Source organism: Falco peregrinus, chromosome 1 (assembly GCF_023634155.1).
Source record: "Falco peregrinus isolate bFalPer1 chromosome 1, bFalPer1.pri, whole genome shotgun sequence".
Taxonomy (NCBI): domain Eukaryota; kingdom Metazoa; phylum Chordata; class Aves; order Falconiformes; family Falconidae; genus Falco; species Falco peregrinus.
The window spans coordinates 124,559,420-124,578,039 of NC_073721.1; the positions used below are offsets into that span (position 1 = coordinate 124,559,420).

The 18,620-nt window shown below is 48.3% G+C and overlaps 1 protein-coding gene across 3 annotated transcripts in view; it reads right to left on the reverse strand.

The window, feature by feature from the left end:
- Window positions 1-18,620, reverse strand: part of IGDCC4 (immunoglobulin superfamily DCC subclass member 4) — a 101,458-nt gene that overhangs the window by 28,604 nt on the left and 54,234 nt on the right. For all 3 annotated transcript variants that reach the window (XM_055819312.1, XM_055819302.1, XM_055819306.1), the window contains exons 5-7: window positions 4,415-4,549; window positions 1,599-1,754; window positions 666-1,076 (exon numbers count right to left, since the gene is read on the reverse strand). In XM_055819312.1, the coding sequence (XP_055675287.1) occupies window positions 666-1,076; window positions 1,599-1,754; window positions 4,415-4,549 (702 nt within the window). The remainder of the gene's footprint in view (window positions 1-665; window positions 1,077-1,598; window positions 1,755-4,414; window positions 4,550-18,620) is intronic.

Sequence of the window (18,620 nt, forward strand, 5' to 3'; positions counted from 1 at the left end):
CCAAGGTTCACGATGTAAATCCATCTTAAAAATCACCATGTCTTCTCCAGTTCCCCCAGCACCTGAACAAAACCCATCTCTTATGTGAATTCTTTGGGCAGAAACATTCCATGCCTTACTGCTAGCCTATCTATTTCGACTCAAGCTCCTTAATCGATGCTAAGGCAGCTGAAGTTACCAGCTTAATTTTCAGAGGAGCTGAAACAATTTAGCAAGAGTACTGGCTTGCTGGCTGTTTGGGAAGAGAGACCCCAAGAGAGCAAAGTGACTCGCTTCAGATTCTGGCTGTGAATAATTTAGTGATCACCCCTGCACACAATGTAGCTGTTTAATATCTCCACTAATAATCACACCCTTTGCATATAGAATCAGTGTGTTGGAGGAAAAAGTAAAGAACAGAAATAAATTTCCAGAAGTGCCTGGTCCCACTAGAATCCAGACAACTCAGCTTCATGGACTCTCTACTGCTGGTCAAGAAGTCAGTATATGTCAGCTAATCCGCAGGCACTGTCACAGCCTCATGCTGAGTCCTGAGAGAAAATTCTTTTACCTGCAATGAAAATGGCTAAACTAATTGGGATTGCCTCACACTTCTCACTCGCTGGGAAAGAAAGTCAACTTGTGCCTTGTGTCTTGCGCCTGCAACACAGGCAGGTAACACCTACCCACAGCCCGCTGGTAATGTAACGAGAAGCCAATGATCTGCTCGCTGTTGTATTCTGGCCGCTCCCAGGACACAAGGACTGTGGTGCTGGAGAGGGACACAGCTGACACTTTCTTGGGAGCGCTGGGCAAACCCTCCCGCACGATCACAGAGAGCTTGGCAGTGGCACAAGCCATGCCCAAGCTGTTCTCAGCCACGCACTGATAGTAGCCAGCATCCTCCAACCCGATCTGATTGACCACGAGGCTCCCGCTGCTCTGCACTTTCACCCGCCCGTTGGAAAGGATGGCCTTGCCGTTCTTCAGCCAGTGAATGGTTGGAGCTGGCTCGCCCTCTGCCTTGCAGACAAAACGGGCTGTGCTGGCTCGAGTGCGTGAGATGGTTTCAGGAGCCTGGGAGATGCTGGGTGTAGCTGTGAGGAGAGAGGACAAATTAATGCAGGAAGGAGGAGAAAAAGATAGCAAAGCAAATCCCTTCTCCTCCCCACTCGGTGCTATGTTTTATTCAGTAGCAGCTTTGCCTTCAAGATAGGATTTGCCAGGCAGACTCTAGAGGCTTAATTTAGACTCTGTCCAAAAGCAAAAATAAATTCTGTATCAATCATGTGCTGTGTTCCCTGATCCTAGGCTGTTCTCCCTGCTGGCTTCAATGATACTGAAATTTAATTGCTGATACAGATATCCATGGGGGAACCCTGGAGAACAAGAATAAGGCATAAAACAGTTCAGTAAATACAAGGAAGTAAAACCCAAATTAAAGAGGTGACACTCCCACTGAGAGCTGTCCCCACCCTCCTGGCTCTAACCTGGTTCCCATCTTATCCAGCACGGGCTACAAACACAACTGCATGGGGATCTCCTGGGTGCTGGTCCACGTAATGCCAGCTACTCGGTCAGCATTTCTACCTGGAGCATTTACCCTGCTCTCTACTCACCAAGGACCCGGAGCTCAGCTGCGGCTGTAACGAACTGCCTGGTTTGGGGTTTGTTGGCGCGGCAGACGTACACCCCTGAGTGATGGGGCTGGCTGGAAGGAATGAGGAGATTTGTCCGGCCCAGCACAATCACATCTGTGGAAACGGGCTTTCCATCTGCAGGAAGAAATGTGCACAAATGTTGGAAGGAGCCCCAGGCTGCCCTTTACGAGGGCTTGTAAAGAACGTGTCTACTAGCGCCAGGATCACAGCTGGGGAGTGGAGAGACCCCCAAATCCCAAACTCCAGCCCAGAGGAGGATTCCTGCTGGGAAACTCCTCAGTGCTTGACCGAGCATCAGCCAGCCCAAGCCAAAATTGGTCCAAGATTTAGTTTAGCCCGTAATAACTGAAAAAATTCTGGTTTGGATCAAAATGAGTCTCTGATGCCTAGGGTGTGCCTGCAGTGAGACCCCCTAGGAATAACACATTCAAGGGAAAGCTATGCTAACACACACTTTGGAAAAGATGTTGGATCTGCCTGCTGACCCTCACGCATGAACACACATGCCTCCTCCCCTCACTTCTTAATGCAAATGTCAGCAAGAGCGCTGAATCACTAACAGCTCCGGGGTTCTGGTTCTTCCCTCCTCTGGGTCCTGAACCTGAACCCAAATTTCCTGCACTTCCTGATTCATCGCTTGCCCCCAGCTTGGCTCCAGATCTGTAAGTTGTCAGGAAGACACCTGGTTCTCCCTGGGGCTCTGGTGCTCGGGTCAGAGACACAGGCTGTGAGCTGCCCTCTCCCCATTCTCCTCGCTAGATGCTCAGCACACTGCTGAGTAGGGAAGGAGAAAATGGTGGCTCCAGCTCCCTGGCCAGAAGCTGAGCCATCCTTCTAACAACTTCAAATAGCTCTAGGCTCCCCAGCATGTCACAGACAAGGCAGGGTGGTGCTGGGCACTGCTTATTCTCAGCACTGCTCTGATGTGAGAAATATGGGGATCCCAGCGTTGGTACGTCTGAATGACTATGGGGGAGCAAAGCCAAGACCTGGGGACAGAGTATGGGCAAGCACAGTCTGGCCAAGGAAAGGCTTGGATGGGAGGTCAGGAACCCATGGCCAGCTCTGGCACAAGTTAGCAGATTGGGAGAGCCAGCCAATTTGTGCAGTACCTGTGCAACACCCGCCTTTGTGCCTCCCCACCTGCAGAAGCACAGACATCTTTCAGACAGCAAAAACTCAGCACTGGCCTGGCCCTTACCTCTCGCAGATTCAGCTGAGCCTGTATTCTGAGACAGAAGCAAACTCTCCACCTCCACTGTGAGCAGCTGCACCTACTTAGCACCATCAGCAGGGAATGCACCGAGATCCGATCCTCTGCCCCCCCATTTTGGGGGGTCTTCAGATGGTCTCACAGTTCAGTGGCTGCACACTCAGAGAAGGAGGAGATCTGTGCAACCCATTTGCACTGGAGCACTTTGAAAATCTGACTCCAGATGGTAGCAATTAGCTGACACCACGAAGGCTGGCAAAAGCCAAACTGGCAACCTAGAGGTACAATCTTCAGTGTTACCTACATGACTAATCATCCAGTAACCCCTTAACGAAGTCCTGGAAAGAAACATGCTTGTATAACACAGAGTTGCTAGCACTGTTAATCCATCTTTTCTAATTGAAGAGTCCACACTGGGAGGCGGAAAGGGAGCAAGCAAACGTTTTAAAATAAAGCATGCAAGGAACAGTTTCACCCACCTTTCCCCCCTTCACAAAATTTTCATAGTGATAATGAATAATATCTACTCTACTATGAGCATCAGTAGCTCTCAGTAAAGCAATGAATAAGTGATATAGCATAGGAAAGCTAAGTATTTCTAATTTTCAAATGCACAGGATAAACAAGAAACATCTCTGCCAGAACATTTAATCCTTGTTGATTGAATTTGCAAAGTTGTATCCTCTGAGATTTTTTTGCTCCTTTTTTGTGGAGAAGAGGAAATATTTTATATACACTAAAATCACTGCCTGTGGACAAGTCTGGGCTGAAGACCAACCACAATAAATGGTTACTAGGAGAGGAGTCTTAAATCATGACCTGGATTTATGAAAATTACTAAGAGCCTTTTCTGTGAGAAAACAAGATTCCTGAGCTGAGAACGTCTTCAGTCAGAGCCTCTGATACACATCTGATGGATGTGACACTCAGTGAAATGACACTAGCGTCCTGTGCGTGACTTAGGCTACCAGCCATGGGTAATGTATGCCAGTCTGGCTCATTTGTACACCTCTGACAAGACCTAAGCATTTTCTCAATCCTTCCATTACCATCCTGACCACAGTAACATTTTTGAATAAAAACCTCCCAGCAACACGTCCAGCCACTCCAAGGATTAACAGATCTTAAAATGTTTTATAATCCTGCAAGATAATAAAAGTTAGATCTGCAATGCAATGGCAGATCTTACAGAATCCCCACTAACCTCTGAGTCCCTGGAGGAGTGGCACAGACCTGATCCCATCTCACGACCTTCACTGCGCTCAAGCTCATATAATGAGTATGATTAATTTAAACCAAAAGGCATCCAGGCACTAGATTTTCATATATTTCACAGGTCAAACAACTATAAAGTGAACTGTGTGCTTTGTACCTTTCTAAATTTAATTAGTAATTCCAGTTTAGCAAGGACACACTACACTGTAACACCACTTGTGTCATTAGGTACCAATGTAACAAGGACCCTTCCTGTCCCACACATTTGTCCACTTTTTGAAAGATTTTTAAAGTATCCACAGGTTCCTCTTCACAACAAAAACTTAATTCTGTTCCTTATGCTCACCCTGTCGTATCCAGGAGACAAAAGGCGTGGGATCAGCAGCCGCCATGCACTCCATCACCACACTCTCCCCAGCCACCACTGTGGTGTTCTCCGGAGCAGCAACGATGGTGACATCTCCTCCTGCTGACTGGGAACCTAACGTCAAACATAAAAAGAGAAGTCTGTCCTTCTAAGTTGCAAATTCCCTAGGAAAAACACAGAACATAGTGCCCAGACACCCCGGCTGTGCTTCCCCAGGTAAGTCTCACATGTGGTAATGAATGGCTTGTGCCCAGCTGGAGGAGAAGAGCAGGTCTTGCTTTTACATGACACCAGTAATTTTGCTAAAGAAATGAACCAAGGGGTGCCCTTCATATTAATCATCCTGGCCCTAGTAAAAATTAGTATCAGCATGGAAAATAAATATTTTCAGCCCAGCATCTTCATTGACTGTGGCTAAATGGATTTTTATTAATTAGTTGAAACAAGGCACTGCTATCCTCAAACAAAGCAACAGCAATACAACATACCCTTTACCAAGGCACTGTAACAGCTCAGAAGGAATCTAGTAACTTGGTTAAAGAAACTGTAACATCCAGACACCGTACTGTAAACTGCAACAAAGAGAAGTCAAACCTCTGCATCTAGGCACAAAGACTAAATTAGTCATTAAAATTTAGAGTAGAGAACACTCTTTAGCTTGTATGTGCACGGGTGATCAGTCAACATGTAAATCAAACAACGTTTACAGGAAGATCTATAGGCTGCTTTGCACATCTTGAGAACGGGATGGGGATTTTTTGCTTGAAATGAACCTTCTGCCTATGTCTGCCCACTGCTGAGCAGAGGTTAAGGAAAGGTTAAGGAAATGCCTTTGCAGCAGCCAAATCTCTGTTGTCAGATGAAAACAACTGGAGCGCTCTTGAGCAGACCAGACTGTTCATGACCCTCAACAGTAGCAACACTGTTCGTCCAGCTCTCTCAAATATGTCCGACTTTGAGGGACACTTCTGCTGTTGTCCTCATGAAGGGAGAAATAACTGCAGAGGAGTCACGTAGTACAAGTAATTCTTAGGCCTGCTGCAGGTGCTCCCATGATCTAGCAGAGAAAGTTGTTGTCAGCAGGTCTCAAACAAATAAAAGCAGGACCTTTTTGCACAAAGTACAAACTCCCTGTCTCAAGATGCTGCAGAGTTCAGAAACCAAGCGGTTCAGACAAGCTTATGAAGGACACTTTTACTGGGACTATTAAATACAAAGGTCTCACTGCAGCCCCCCAGCTCGAGATGTTCCCACATCCCTGACTGTCAGATGCTCAGGGAGATGTGCAAGGAAAGGACCATGTCTTCCCTACCCAGTTTTTTGACGTGCTTCCCTCCAGCATCTGCTGTGGTCAGTTTTGGAGATGGCACTGCAATGGCTGGACCTCCTGCCTAACCGACACTGGCTGTGTTCATGTGGCATCCAAACAACACCCATTCACACTTGACTTTCTTCCATATATAAACCAGAGAAGCTTTGGCCTCAGCATACAAGCGGGCCTGCGTGGCAGGAGAGCTACAACGTCCTGCGCTCAGCCCATCTCCAGGCTCGTTGCCTTTTACTCTAGCACAGTAGCCTTGTCAAAGAGAGTTGGTTCAACACTAAATTTTTCTTGCCGTCCATACACGCTTGAAAGGGATTTCTATCTGTAGTATTATGTGAGCACATTTAAAAGGAGCCAGCAAAACCCCTGAGGCACCGAGGGAAATGGGAGAGAGCAGGAGCCAGAGCTTGTCCAGCAGATGGAAGCAGAGACCAAGGAGCACCCGCCGTCCCCTACCTGGGGCAGAGGCTGGACCACGCTGAACAGCGACCCCAGCCCTGGGCAACCACCAGCAGTAAGAGTTGCCATGGGGGATGAAGGAAAAGCCAAGCCAGTTATCCTCCTTCCAGTGGGACAAGCACACTACACCGAGGGCCTGGTGTGTACAGGCACATACAATCCCCTTTTGTGCCTACAGCACGGTGTGGGCTGGCCAGGGCTTTGCTACACTCACGTGCAGTAGCTGTTCATATCATTCATGCCCACAGATGTTTTCAGCCTCGCAGCCATCACGGCCAGCCACAGCAGGACAACTCGGGGGACAGAACAGGGACAAGAAGAAACTACATCAGACTACAGATTCAGAGGCCTTATTGACAAGCAGATCAAAGCCCTGGCCACTCTTGACCGTGGTGCCAAGGCTGGGCTTGAGAACTACTGAGATAGAAAATGGGCTTAATGCAAAAACTGCCATGAGAGCTTCCACAACAGGCATGTAAGCTGAAGGATCAGCGAAAACGCAAGGCTCTTTGGAACGGCAGCCTTCTTTTAACTCCAGCTCCAGTTCAACAAAGCACTAAAACCCACAAGTAATCATTAGTCCTGCAAAACAACTGACTGCCGGGACTCCATCGAGACCTGGCTGGATGAGCGAGGCTGCTCAGCACATTGCTAATGCCAGGCCTCTATCCTTTCTCTACCCCATACCGTAGAGAGGGATAAGGCAACATCAGAGAAAGAACAAGGAGAAGGAGCTTTCCAGCCAGGATTTGGAATGAAACACGTAAGAAAACACCAGAAGCAAAGGGAAAGGCTTTTATAGCAGCCATTACAGGGGAGGCCACAGTGCTGGGAAGACAGTGGAGAACTCAACAAGTTGTGATGAGGTTGGTTTAAAGAGTGACCTGGGGAAAGAGGTGCAAAGGAGCCAGGTGAGGAGTGGCTCTCTGCTGGGGGGCTGGCAGCACGGCTGGACATGGTCACACATCTCCACAGACCACAGGCTCAGGCCCGGCTCACCCTGCGCAGGAGCCTCATCCACATACCCTGGGGACCTGTGACCCATTGCGAGGCCACGGCAGCAAAACGAACAGGGCAGCAGCCTACACCCCGGGTTCCGGGAGCAAGAGTATACAAGGACAGACTGCCAGCCAACTCGAGAGTGAGCTTCTTTACCTGACATTGGCATACCTGCTGGGCAGCACACAGCTGAAACATGTCTGTGTGCATAAAGCTGTCCTTCTCTGCAGTGCTGGGGGAAAAAAATAAATCTAGAGTAAAAAAATAACACCAGCCAGATGGCAATATATTCCCTGCCAGATTTCCAAGCAGCTTTCTCTACCAAGCTTAGGGCAGAGGAAGAGAAAAAGCTCCTCAAGCCTGACTTAAACACTCATCTGCTGCGTTCAGGTGCATGGCCCCAGGTGCTAGCTGGCAAAGGCACCTGACAGGTTATAGAAGCTTCATGTGAAGGCACTTGTCCCATATCACTCTATCCCTTGACAGCTGCCTTGTAGTGCTGTCAGTCACTAGGAGAGGGATTTTACAAGCTGCACAAACCCTCGCTCTGAAGCAGCCCCAGGAGCCATCAGCCCAGATCTGCAACCTCCTGGTTTAGCAGAGCCACGGTGAAGCACTGCTGCAAAGGCGCAGCCTACAGCTTCACCTTTCCTTGGGGCCTTACACTTTTCCTGGCTGGGGAAGGACCAACGAAATGCTTCACCCCCATCACCCTGAACAGTCCCACAGCAGCACCACGTGCTGCCTTTCCCTCTGGCATGGCTGGTCCTGCACCCTGGATGGTCTGGAGGGGAAAGAGCAAAGAGCTCACTGATGGCCAGGCAACCAGCCAGCAGAAGCCAGGCCTGGCGACCCAAAAGGCTGACGACTAGCTACTAATCAGCTCCATGCTTACTGTGCGGAAGGCAGCAAGACAGCTGATATCAGGGCTTCCTGACAGTCAAACTCAAGGTCTCTCTAACAACCAAGAGCAGTAACAGCCTCAGGGATCCGTACCTCAAGCATCCATTTCTGCTTCCTTCCCCCTCGGCCAAAACTCTGGTTTCAGTCTTGAAAAACTACCGGGAAAAGATATTAGCCCAGACCCCACATCTGTTTGTTGCTGATTATTATTGAAATTATATGACAAAAACAAACAGTTCTGCTTGCTTTCCCAGTACATTCCTGGGTGTGTGCATGGATGAATGCCCCATCCACTGCTTGCACACACAAATGCCTTTCTCTCCAGCTTTGTATTTCACTGTGGGTCTCTCAGAGCAAGTCCACCAGCCAAGCTCTTCTTTGAACTGAGCCACCTTTAGAGTACATTTTTCACTTGCTATCTCAATAGGCTGGTTGGACAGGATGGATCACAGGTTACCGGCTACAAACTGGGTTTCGTTTGGTTTGAAGAGTTCCCAAGAACAGTACTAAGCTAACAAGGAAAACCTCCACACAGAGGTGTCCAACAAATATCAAAAAGTAAAACCAATGTTAGTTTTTTGTCTCCACTGCCATTAAGACAATTTCAGGTAAAGAGGGAATATTGTTAGAACCAAAGGAAAAAAGAGCTGCAGTTTCCAAGACATCTTTCACTGCCTGAACAAAACAGGTCACTGAAAGCACCTGTGCCATCCTGTCCTTTCTGTGGTATTAAAAGCTTTCACAGTGCTGCTATTTAAAACTTGGGCTTTGAGATTTCTTCCCCCCTAACTTTGTTTTGTCTCTCCAAGTAGCAAAGCTGCTCTAGGCAAAAGCTTTGTACAGCCCAAGGTACAACACATGGATTCATATCAAAACTCGCTGTCAGCGAATGGCCTTTGTGGACTTTTTGCCCTTCTGAATCAGACAGATCAATGTTACCCTCTTTTACTGAAAAAACCCCACCACTGCGGGGTGCCAAATGCAGCTCTGGAATGAGCTGGAGTAGTGCACTAGGACTGAGAGAAATCGTCTGGGCACTGAGAGAGTTAGAGAAGGCAGCTCTTTTCCTGCACAGTTCAACCCATGCACATGCTTGTGTTTGCACAGGGAGATGGCAAGGGTGCTATCACACACCAAGAGACAAGATTTACTGATAACCTGCAGAAATATTTCAAAATCATAGAATCCTTTGGGTTAGAAGGGACCTTAAAGACCACCTCGTTCCAACCCCCTTGCCACAGGCAGGGACACCTTCCCACTAGCCCAGGTTGCTCAAAGCCATATCCAACCTGGCCTTGACATGAAAATATTACCCCAGGTTTTACTGTTTATGAATGACTCACTATAGCAGACTTCTCAGTTTATGCATTTTTCCACTTCCCTGTCATAAGACAGAAAAGTCAGACCAAATTCAGGTGCTCCACTTCTCTGTACCATTGCTCTCACAGTCATTCTCTCAGTGTCTGGAACTGGGCTCCAAGGCCAGCTGGTGGGCAGGCACAGAAAAAATACAGCAAATCACTTACAATCAAATGTAGCATGAAACCAAAGGGAAGTGGGGAGAGGAGCACAGGGAACATCGAGACAGCAAGTGAGCATGCCAGCCAGATCTCAGCACACTGGCTGCCTGACCTCTAAAAATCCCATCTGTATCGTTTCAAAGCAAAGAGAAACTGTGAACAGGGATATAAAGGGAGGCATCATAGGGAGCTGCTTGGGACAAAGCTCAAAATGTTTATTTGAAGTTATAGCCTGAGATATAACATACATGAGTGATTTCAAACTCCAAGAGTTTACAGCTTGGGTCTGCCTCTAAAGCATCCGTAATTCATCAGCTATCCTCTCCCACCTCCCTGCTCTTGTTAGTGCAGAGCACCAGTGAAGAATTCAGGCAGTGCAACAGGAGGAAAATGGGTTTTGTTCAGCCAATTTGTGACGGTTGCTTGCAGTGACAAGAGGATGACTTCCTGGATGGGAACTAACACCTCTCTCCCAACTCCATAAACACCCTGCCTCGGCAAAAATGCTGGAAGGTTAAACATGACTTGCATGGTGACACTTTCAGCTCTCAGCTGTCAGCAGTTCAAGATTTGGAGATATCCAACAATCAAGCAACAATCTTCTGTTCTGCGAACTTTCTCACCCTCTCCGGAGGAGGAGCATGAAACCTTATTCATCCCTGTGAGCCTCCTCCGGGAATAGATTCTAGCACTGAGCAGCTGTTCATTAGAGAAAGTCAATGCTGTCACTGCTGTTATTCTGCAGACAATAAAGGAGCAAATTACCCATCGCAAAGCACACACCTTCAAAAATGCAGGCGCTGTGTTTGCAGAGCATGCCCTACTCCCACTCCCTAGCGCTCCCTTTTCTCAAGACAACTCACAAAGCTCCTGGACTGTTCGGCGAGAAAGCTGACAGCAACCATGGACAAGAGAAAATATCCTCCACACCTGCCTTCTTCCTCCCTTTACACTTTCCTGGAAATGTATCTACAATTTATTTCTACTTCTGGGCTAGATTCAGGACAGGAGATAACTGGCATGTAAAATCTCTAGGCAGGACACTAACTGAATCCTAACACTACGGCATGTCTGCTTTGGGGGCAATATAAACAATGTTAGATATCAAATCTGAGCATGCTTAGCAACAAGCATTTCTTCTTCTGCAACTGTTCTCATCTGAACACAGCACTGCATAGCTTTAAAAACAGGTAAGCAAACCAGCCAAGGAGGACCAGCACCAGAAATTTTTCAGAAGTGGCAAGAGATGCTGAGTGTTGCTCTTCCAACATCCTACAATTCAGGCCTCCCCAAAGCATCACAAGTCAAACACTGCTTCCCCTTCTCCCCAAACACAGCTCTCACAACCACACAACCTTTCCAAAAATTACTACCTGCTTTTTTTAGGTTTTTCTTCCACTTTTGCTATACCAGTCCCTGTGGCAGTTTGGATCCAAGTTCTGTTTTCCTCCATCACTGAAGTTGAGGAGGGATGACTTTTGGTTACAAGATTACGGACTCAATTCATCAAACATTTGGTACTGCTCTGATGGTTCTCAGCCTTGAAAACTCTTCTTCTGCAGAGGGTCAGGCTTTGGTTCACAAGCCTTACAGAAACTTTCAGATGCGTGCCTTCAGCAGAAACTCCAGCACTGACAATGCTTGGTTACTGGGACTGCGAAAGTTTTCCTGGTACAATCTGGCAGTACCAGGGTCCATATCCTCTGCCATTAGAAATGCTCCTTCCCCTCCCTTTACAGGCAGCTGCAGCGTTCCTGCATCAGCATACGAGGAAGGGAGGCTGAAAAGGAACTTGGCTTTTACTGCGTACGTGACACTGTATTGGCATCATGGTTTTTTTGTGCCCAGTAATATAAATGAGCTCAGTAAATCAGTTTTGTATTGTCTTTTTACCTCACATCCTCAAAATATTTTGTAAGCAGTTATGCATTTGTCAATGCAAACATTTAATTGAAAAGCTGAACAGGAGAGAATTTACCTCCACATTTTGGAATGGGGACAGAGCCTCTCTTCCTACTTACTAAGTGCTGCAGCAGAGAAGCTACACATCATTTGTCATCTTTAAAGCAGCATACAGAGAAACATGCATAAATGATTAAAACAGAAGTTCAAACACTTTCTTAGTGCTATTAAGAAACCTCCACATAGAGCACTTGAATCTCAAATTGCTATCACAAAATCCCCTACAAAGATGTAAGCAAACAGATCCCAAAATACATGATGCAATCTACACTTCTCGTAGCAGGCACAGAACTTGCTCCTTTAATGTCTGCATATATATACATGCAAAATGAAGAACTGGGGGGTGGGGGGCTGGGGGAGGTAGGCAGAGAGAGAGAGAGGGAGAAATGAGTTTGGGTGAAGAATATCCATTTACTATCTAGATGCACTCCCTAGACTGGCACCTGCCACAGCTTCTGGGGTCTCCCCACGGACCATAGTACACACCGAGTGTGACAGGAGGAGCTGCTCTCGGAACTGCTTCATAATGGGCTTGAGAAACAGCTTTTTAAACATTTTCCCCAGCCCTGTGTCCTGTGTCTGAAAGCCTGGGGAGCACAAAGATCCCGGTCCAGACAGACAGAGGGGCCATCAGGCAGTCCTCTTTCATTCCCCTCAACTTCTTTATACAGCTGACAGATATCAGCTCAGAAATTAAATACTTTAATGTACTAGCTCAGCCACAAGCTGACACCCTGAACTATATGTAACCAGAAGCCCAGAAAAAAGCTGAGCAGTGGCACGTTTCCAGGAATTGTCTGGGATTTTTAGGGGGCTCTTCTGCCACCCCCAAACCCTTGATCCTTCAGGGTATGGAGATTTAGATGACCAAGGTACGTTTAGCTCTGCTGCAAAGCAGTCGGGAGTGTGGTTTGCCCACCACTCCACCTCCTGTAAAGCTGTCAACATTGGCTCTCTGTTTGCGTACATGCGTTTGCAACTGCTCTTCATCACGCCAAAAGGGATGGGAGCCAGCCAGACTGCGCGACGAATCCCTGCTCGCTTCCCCAGCGAGCGCTTGGAAGTGCCTGCATTTGCAGTGCTCCGAGCAGGAGCCAGGCAAAATAAACAGGAGGTGCCACGTTGACAGCCACGGTCATGCAGCCCTGTAGCCCCACTGCACGAAGAAAGCTTCTGCTTCTTACGAGAATTGGGGCTCTTCTGGTTTTCTGTCACAAGCCCAAGTTAGCCAAAGGGTTGGAGACCTCAGGCCAGACATCTGAATCCTCAGAAGCCTGAAGATATGTCATAGAGTTTCTGGGAAGCAGAAGCAGCAGACCAGGAGCTGGAATGAGGCAGAGGCAATAGGAAACCCAAGCTTAGAGCACAGGGGACACTGAGATCTACTAGAAGGACCATGATCGATAATGTCACCATTTTAGATAATAATTATCAATTAATAAGACTTCAACCACTCTTGGCCCAGTTTTACAGACCTTAGTGCAAACAAACTCCTTAAAAGAAAGTCACTCCGTACAGTAGGAGTTAAGCCTCTAGATCAGAGAACAGGCCAACAAAAAGTGAAGAAAGGAGCAGAGGTACTTCAGTATCTCTGAAGCGATTTGGAGAATGGCAGAGCAGTCTCCCTGCCCTAACCCTAAGACCCAGACCGCTTATGCTACTCAAGCTGAGCCCTTAAAGCACTGCAAGCCCCGGCAATACCCCAGCAGCTGCCAGAAACACAAGCAAGAAAGACCAGGGTGCCACTAACCCCTGGTCTCTGCCACTAACTCACTGTGCTGCTGGGGGCACATCTCTCAGCACCTCTGTGACTCCATCTGCTCACAGTTTGTAACACAGCCAATTCACAGAAGTGAAGGTGCAAAAGTAATAGCCAGAAAGCACCTGAAGACACTTAGCAAAAGGCACAGCATGAGAGATTTAAATATAGATGCCTGTCCCCCGTCCCCGCCCCCGCAATCAGTAAACACCAAACTGCCCTGGGGACCTAAGCTTGCCAGCTGCTGGGATTCAGTGGGAACATTCCCACACTTTAACCATCATTACACCAGCTCGCTCCGCCACTTTCCTAGGCTAGCACATCACCTCGTAAGGTGATGCAGGAGATTGTCCAAGAGAAAAAGGTAAAGATACTCTGTTACCTCTTGCACAGAAATGAGACAGAGACATGGTCAATAGAAGACCCTGCTGGCTCACAGGTCACAAGCCCTGAAACTCCTCCTTACTCAGCCACCTCACTGTCTCAGTGACTGGAGCCATTTCACTCCAGTAACTTCCTCCTTGTGCTCAGAGGCTGATGTTTCCAAGGGGCTAACACCTAATCCATCAGACCTATTTGCAATTCAGATTTGTTTGCAACATCAGATCTGTTTGCGATTCACGTTCATCTAGTGACAGCAGAGCAGCAATAGGCTGGAGGCCCTGGACTGTGCAGAAGGACATAACCTGCTTTCTTTGCAACCAAGGGTTTGTGCTCTGCCCCATTCCATCTGCCTGAGGCGGCTGTTCACGTTACTGTCACACACAGCTTTAAAGAGAAACATTACGGGAAGCCACCTTGTAGTATGGTCTCCCTGATGCCAGGTACGCAAAATGCTTCCTACAAGCCGTGCTTCGAACACACAACATGCTGGGAGCCTACAGTAACACAGTCTGGCGGCAAATGGAGATTGCCAACTTGGAAGGAAGAACCAAAAGCAGATGGATGCATCTGCATTAACTCGGGACAATGCAAATCTGTTTTTCTAGGAAAAGTCTGGAAGGAAAGCTGGCTTTCCATGGGGAAAGATCATTAGTGATATCTACAGATTCTCTCAAAGCCCTTGGGCTGGACACTTGCTGAGTGCTGCAGGGAGCCCCGATCTGTCTAAGGCTGTGCCTGAAGACACAGTGTTTGGCAACACCACCTGCCCCTCCTTATCCCATCCTTCTTTTTTCCTGCTTCTCACTCTCATCCACAATCCATGTGGCATTGCCCTTCAGCTGCACTGGAAACAGAGCTGGGCAAGAACACCTCTCAGTTACTGAAGGCAAACTCCCAGCTGTGTCTGGAGAGATCCCTGGCATCCCAGATATCCCAACAAGAGCTCAGAGCAGCACGGCTCAGTTCCTGATTTCCCCTACCCTGGATCTGGGCCGACTCGTCCCATTCTTGCCCCTTAGCACCCCTGGGCCTGCAGATACTGGTGGGTCTTTGAGACAGGGACAAGCCTCCACAATGTGTCTGTCCCATGTCTAAAGCAACAGGACCAGGAGCTTTGCTATGCCTCTGGACACTTGCAACATCTTTACTCCAGCTGTTAGGATGCTTCAAGTGCCGCAGGGCACTGCTAGCCCTTGACCTCAGAGAGCTACTGAGGCACTGCTGTAACACAGATGATTAATAATTAACAAGTGCTATCAGGAACCAACCACATCAACCTTTCTGTCCCACAGCCCATTGCAAGCTGCTGACCTAATTATGATCTCTATTCTTAGCTCCCTTCCAGCTTCACCATGCAAGCACGGTCTGTTCAATATCCTCTGGGAGAGGCCAGGTGTGATCCCTGTAGTACAGATGTGCTGATGCACCACAGGGTTATACCACCACCAAAAGACTCTTGGAGAGCTGAATAGAGCCTACTGCTTATAAACCCTGCTTCAGTCCAAGCCTTACCAAACACCAGCTCTTATTTCAGGAAGTCTCAAAAGCACGGCAGATCTGGATTAATAAGAGATGCACATGGAGAACACTGGAGGACCGCAAACCATCCCTGAATCCAGCCATCTCTGTCTTCAGGAGTCAGAGATGCCTGTAACACAAGAGCCTGGCTGTATCTGACAGCTCCAAACATCACACACAGCCAACACAGCGTGTGGGAGAGACCAGCTACCCCTCAGGACCTGGGAACACTCACCTATTCCCAGCTGTACATCCCTTGTCCTGCTTTACTATCCTTGACACTTCTCTTGCCACTCACTTCAGTGCCAACCCTGGGCTTAGCTGTTCTGCTTAATGGGAGGTGAGGGCTCTGAATTTTGTATCAAACCCTCTGTCACCGCAGGCTGCTAGAGCTGTCAGGAGCGTGGCATATCATAGCCCCACCAAACTTCACAGACAGCTGAGCCGAAATTCCCCCTCCAGCTCCCAGGAACAGGCTGCTGACACTTGAGCTACGAGAAGCTTTCCCTCGGCGATGTGAGTGGTGTCATGCATGCTGGCCCTGTACGAACTCCAGGCAAGAAGAGAGCTGTGTGTTTGGGTGGGTGCCTGACACATGCCTGCACCAGCCCTTCACAAATTTCACCCAAAATCTGTGGCCTCAATCCTGTTCCATGCATGCTTGAAATCACTAGCATTGCTAAGGCTCAGTAAAAGGGAGGTGGAGTGAAAGTTTAGAGCTCCTGTTAGGCAAAAGGTCACTTCCAGCTTTAAAGATATGTTTATTAAGCTACAAATGCTGTGTATCTCCTCTTTGATCTTGCCACGCTCACCATGGCTTGCTTAGCACCCTCTGCCACAGAGGAGGATCAAGAGCATTTTACACAATCCAGGAGATGCATTATGCAAACAGCTTCAGTTACCTGCTGCCCAGGAAACCGGAGCCTCAAAACACATGTAAACAGAATCCTCATGGCTGAGCTTTTGGGATGTCAAGTCAAGAGCAGTTCCCTGCTTAACTGCTAGTAAACAAGAGACCAGAGGGCAAAGTAAAACAGGATGCTAAAAGAGAGGGGAAAGTGACAGAGGTTTGTGCCCTGCTGAACAGGCACAAGGAACAGGGACGCAGCAACTGCAGGCTGGAACTGGGAAAAGTTCTCCGGAGGTGAGGCAACACTTGCTGATTAAGCCAACAACCCACAGCAAAAATACAGCTGCCTTATCCCACCCCATGTTTTCTCTCCCTACGTGTTTCCAAGACCGTCTTGTCTTGCCTCCCAGAACCACAGCCTTCAGCAGTTTCCTGTCCCCACAGACTCAGCTGTGGATAGCTCTCCCCCCACAGCTCACCTCCCAGAACACCACAGGGCCCTGCTTCCTCTGCTGCATGGGTTCCTGCTGGAGGAAGACACCCCCCGCCTCGACCAGGTGGGACCATCACCCCCCTCTGGTTAACGCTGCCCTTCTCCATCAATGGCAGCACACACAACGCAATCAATGCCCGGTGGCAGTCTGGGAGGTCACACCAGAGCAGCACTGACCCAAATCCAAACTTCCCTGTCCCTAGATCACACGGTACTTGTGTTCAAAGCTGCGAGGGGAGCACAGCACGTGTCTTCAGGGCTCAGGCTGAGCGCCAACCCAGCATCCAGCACGTCATTCACACATGCATGGACTGAAAATCCACTTGTGGTAACAGCACGTCTGTTTCTGCGAGGTGGTGGCCAACTGTGAGTGCTGCTCACTTCATCACCACCTTCCCCTCCATCCCCAAAGCTCATCCCATTCAATAGCTGTGTTCTCCTATAGCCCTTTGGAGCAGGAATCACCCAGGTCCCGGCACCGAGAGCCAGGCTCTCCCTTGCCTGCAAGCCACTGCAATACAAACACCGAAAGAACAAAAAAGTGAAGGTGTTTCAGCTGCCTCCGAGCTCTGTCCCTGTTATCATATTTCATACAAATATTTGGCTGAAAAATACATTTCCTGGGACACTGCTGCAGCAAGCTGCTACAACTGTCAACGTAAATGATGTTCTGCCAACGGCAATCTTGCAGTGTCATCTCTAATAACACAGTACTAAACCCCAACTCACAGGGGACGTGCTCATCTGCTGGAAGATGCTTCAGTGCCATGCTCAGCCCAGACCTCAGCTCTGCTGTACCTACGCCCACCGCTCTCATCTGTTCTCCCCATTCCTGCATTTACTGCAGCACAGGCAGAGGCTCACATGGAGCACACTTGTGAGACCACCGCACAAACATCACTGCACAGACGTTTTGTCAGTGTTGGGGGCAGGCTGTTGCACATTCTGATTCTTAGCAGCCTGCTCTGAAACAAAGGTTTTACCCATACACATGTCACAGCAGTCACGGCTACTCTGCACACAAAGATCAGGAATAGGGTGCAGAGGACACAAGGAAGAAAAACCCCACGCCCACGATCAGGTACATACCTGCGTCTTCCTCTGCAAGTGCACCCCGATGCCCAGCTCACCTGAGCAGACAGACCCCCTGCACCAAATGCCCATAACCACTCTCCAGACTGACCCATCACTTCTAAGAAGGCAACTCCAAGACCATTACATTATCTCTATTCATAGAGGCAGAAATTAAGCATTAAGGAATTCATTCTCTCAGTCTCCTCTGAAGCCTGACCACAGAGAGGAACCCAAAAGTTCTGGCTCCTAGGGCCACACTTTGTTGACTTTTCTGCAATGACCATCTCATAAATGTGAAAAGATACAAACACTGAAACTACAGGAAGGAGCTGTGGGGTCAGGATCTCAAAACAGATGGTCTTGTTTTAATCTCTTGTACTTCTCCCAGCCCAGCCAAAACTCAATTACACTCTAAAATTGCTAAGATCTTTAGGTCACTCAGGGGACACCACACTGCTTATACATACTCAAAGGGATTAAAAACCAAGGAGGAAAGAGAATTTTTTTTTAAGACCCCCAACACTGTGTAACTAGAAGTAATAGGATAACTGCAGGAAAGGGAAATTTGGGTTAGCTATGGAGAGATCCCAGTATCCATTCAATGGAGAAGATGCAATGGGAGTGAGGGGGAGCCACCCTCTTTGTGTCACTTAAAACCAGGAATGGATGAAGTCCTTGCAAAAACGTACTGTGCTAGCAGAAGCACAGCCTCTGATGGTTACTCGTGCCATGCTGGGTATGCAAGCCACATTGTACCAGTCATGGGGCAAACACACAGGCAGTCCCCATCCTCAAGAAAACACACCAAGAGCAAGCATGTGCATGACATGGAGGGGAAAACTAAAGTGACAGGCAATGTGACCTGCTGAGACCACACAACATCACGTTCCCTAAGCCTCCCTGCTACTTTTCTTTGAAAGCCACTTTATGAAGCATGGCA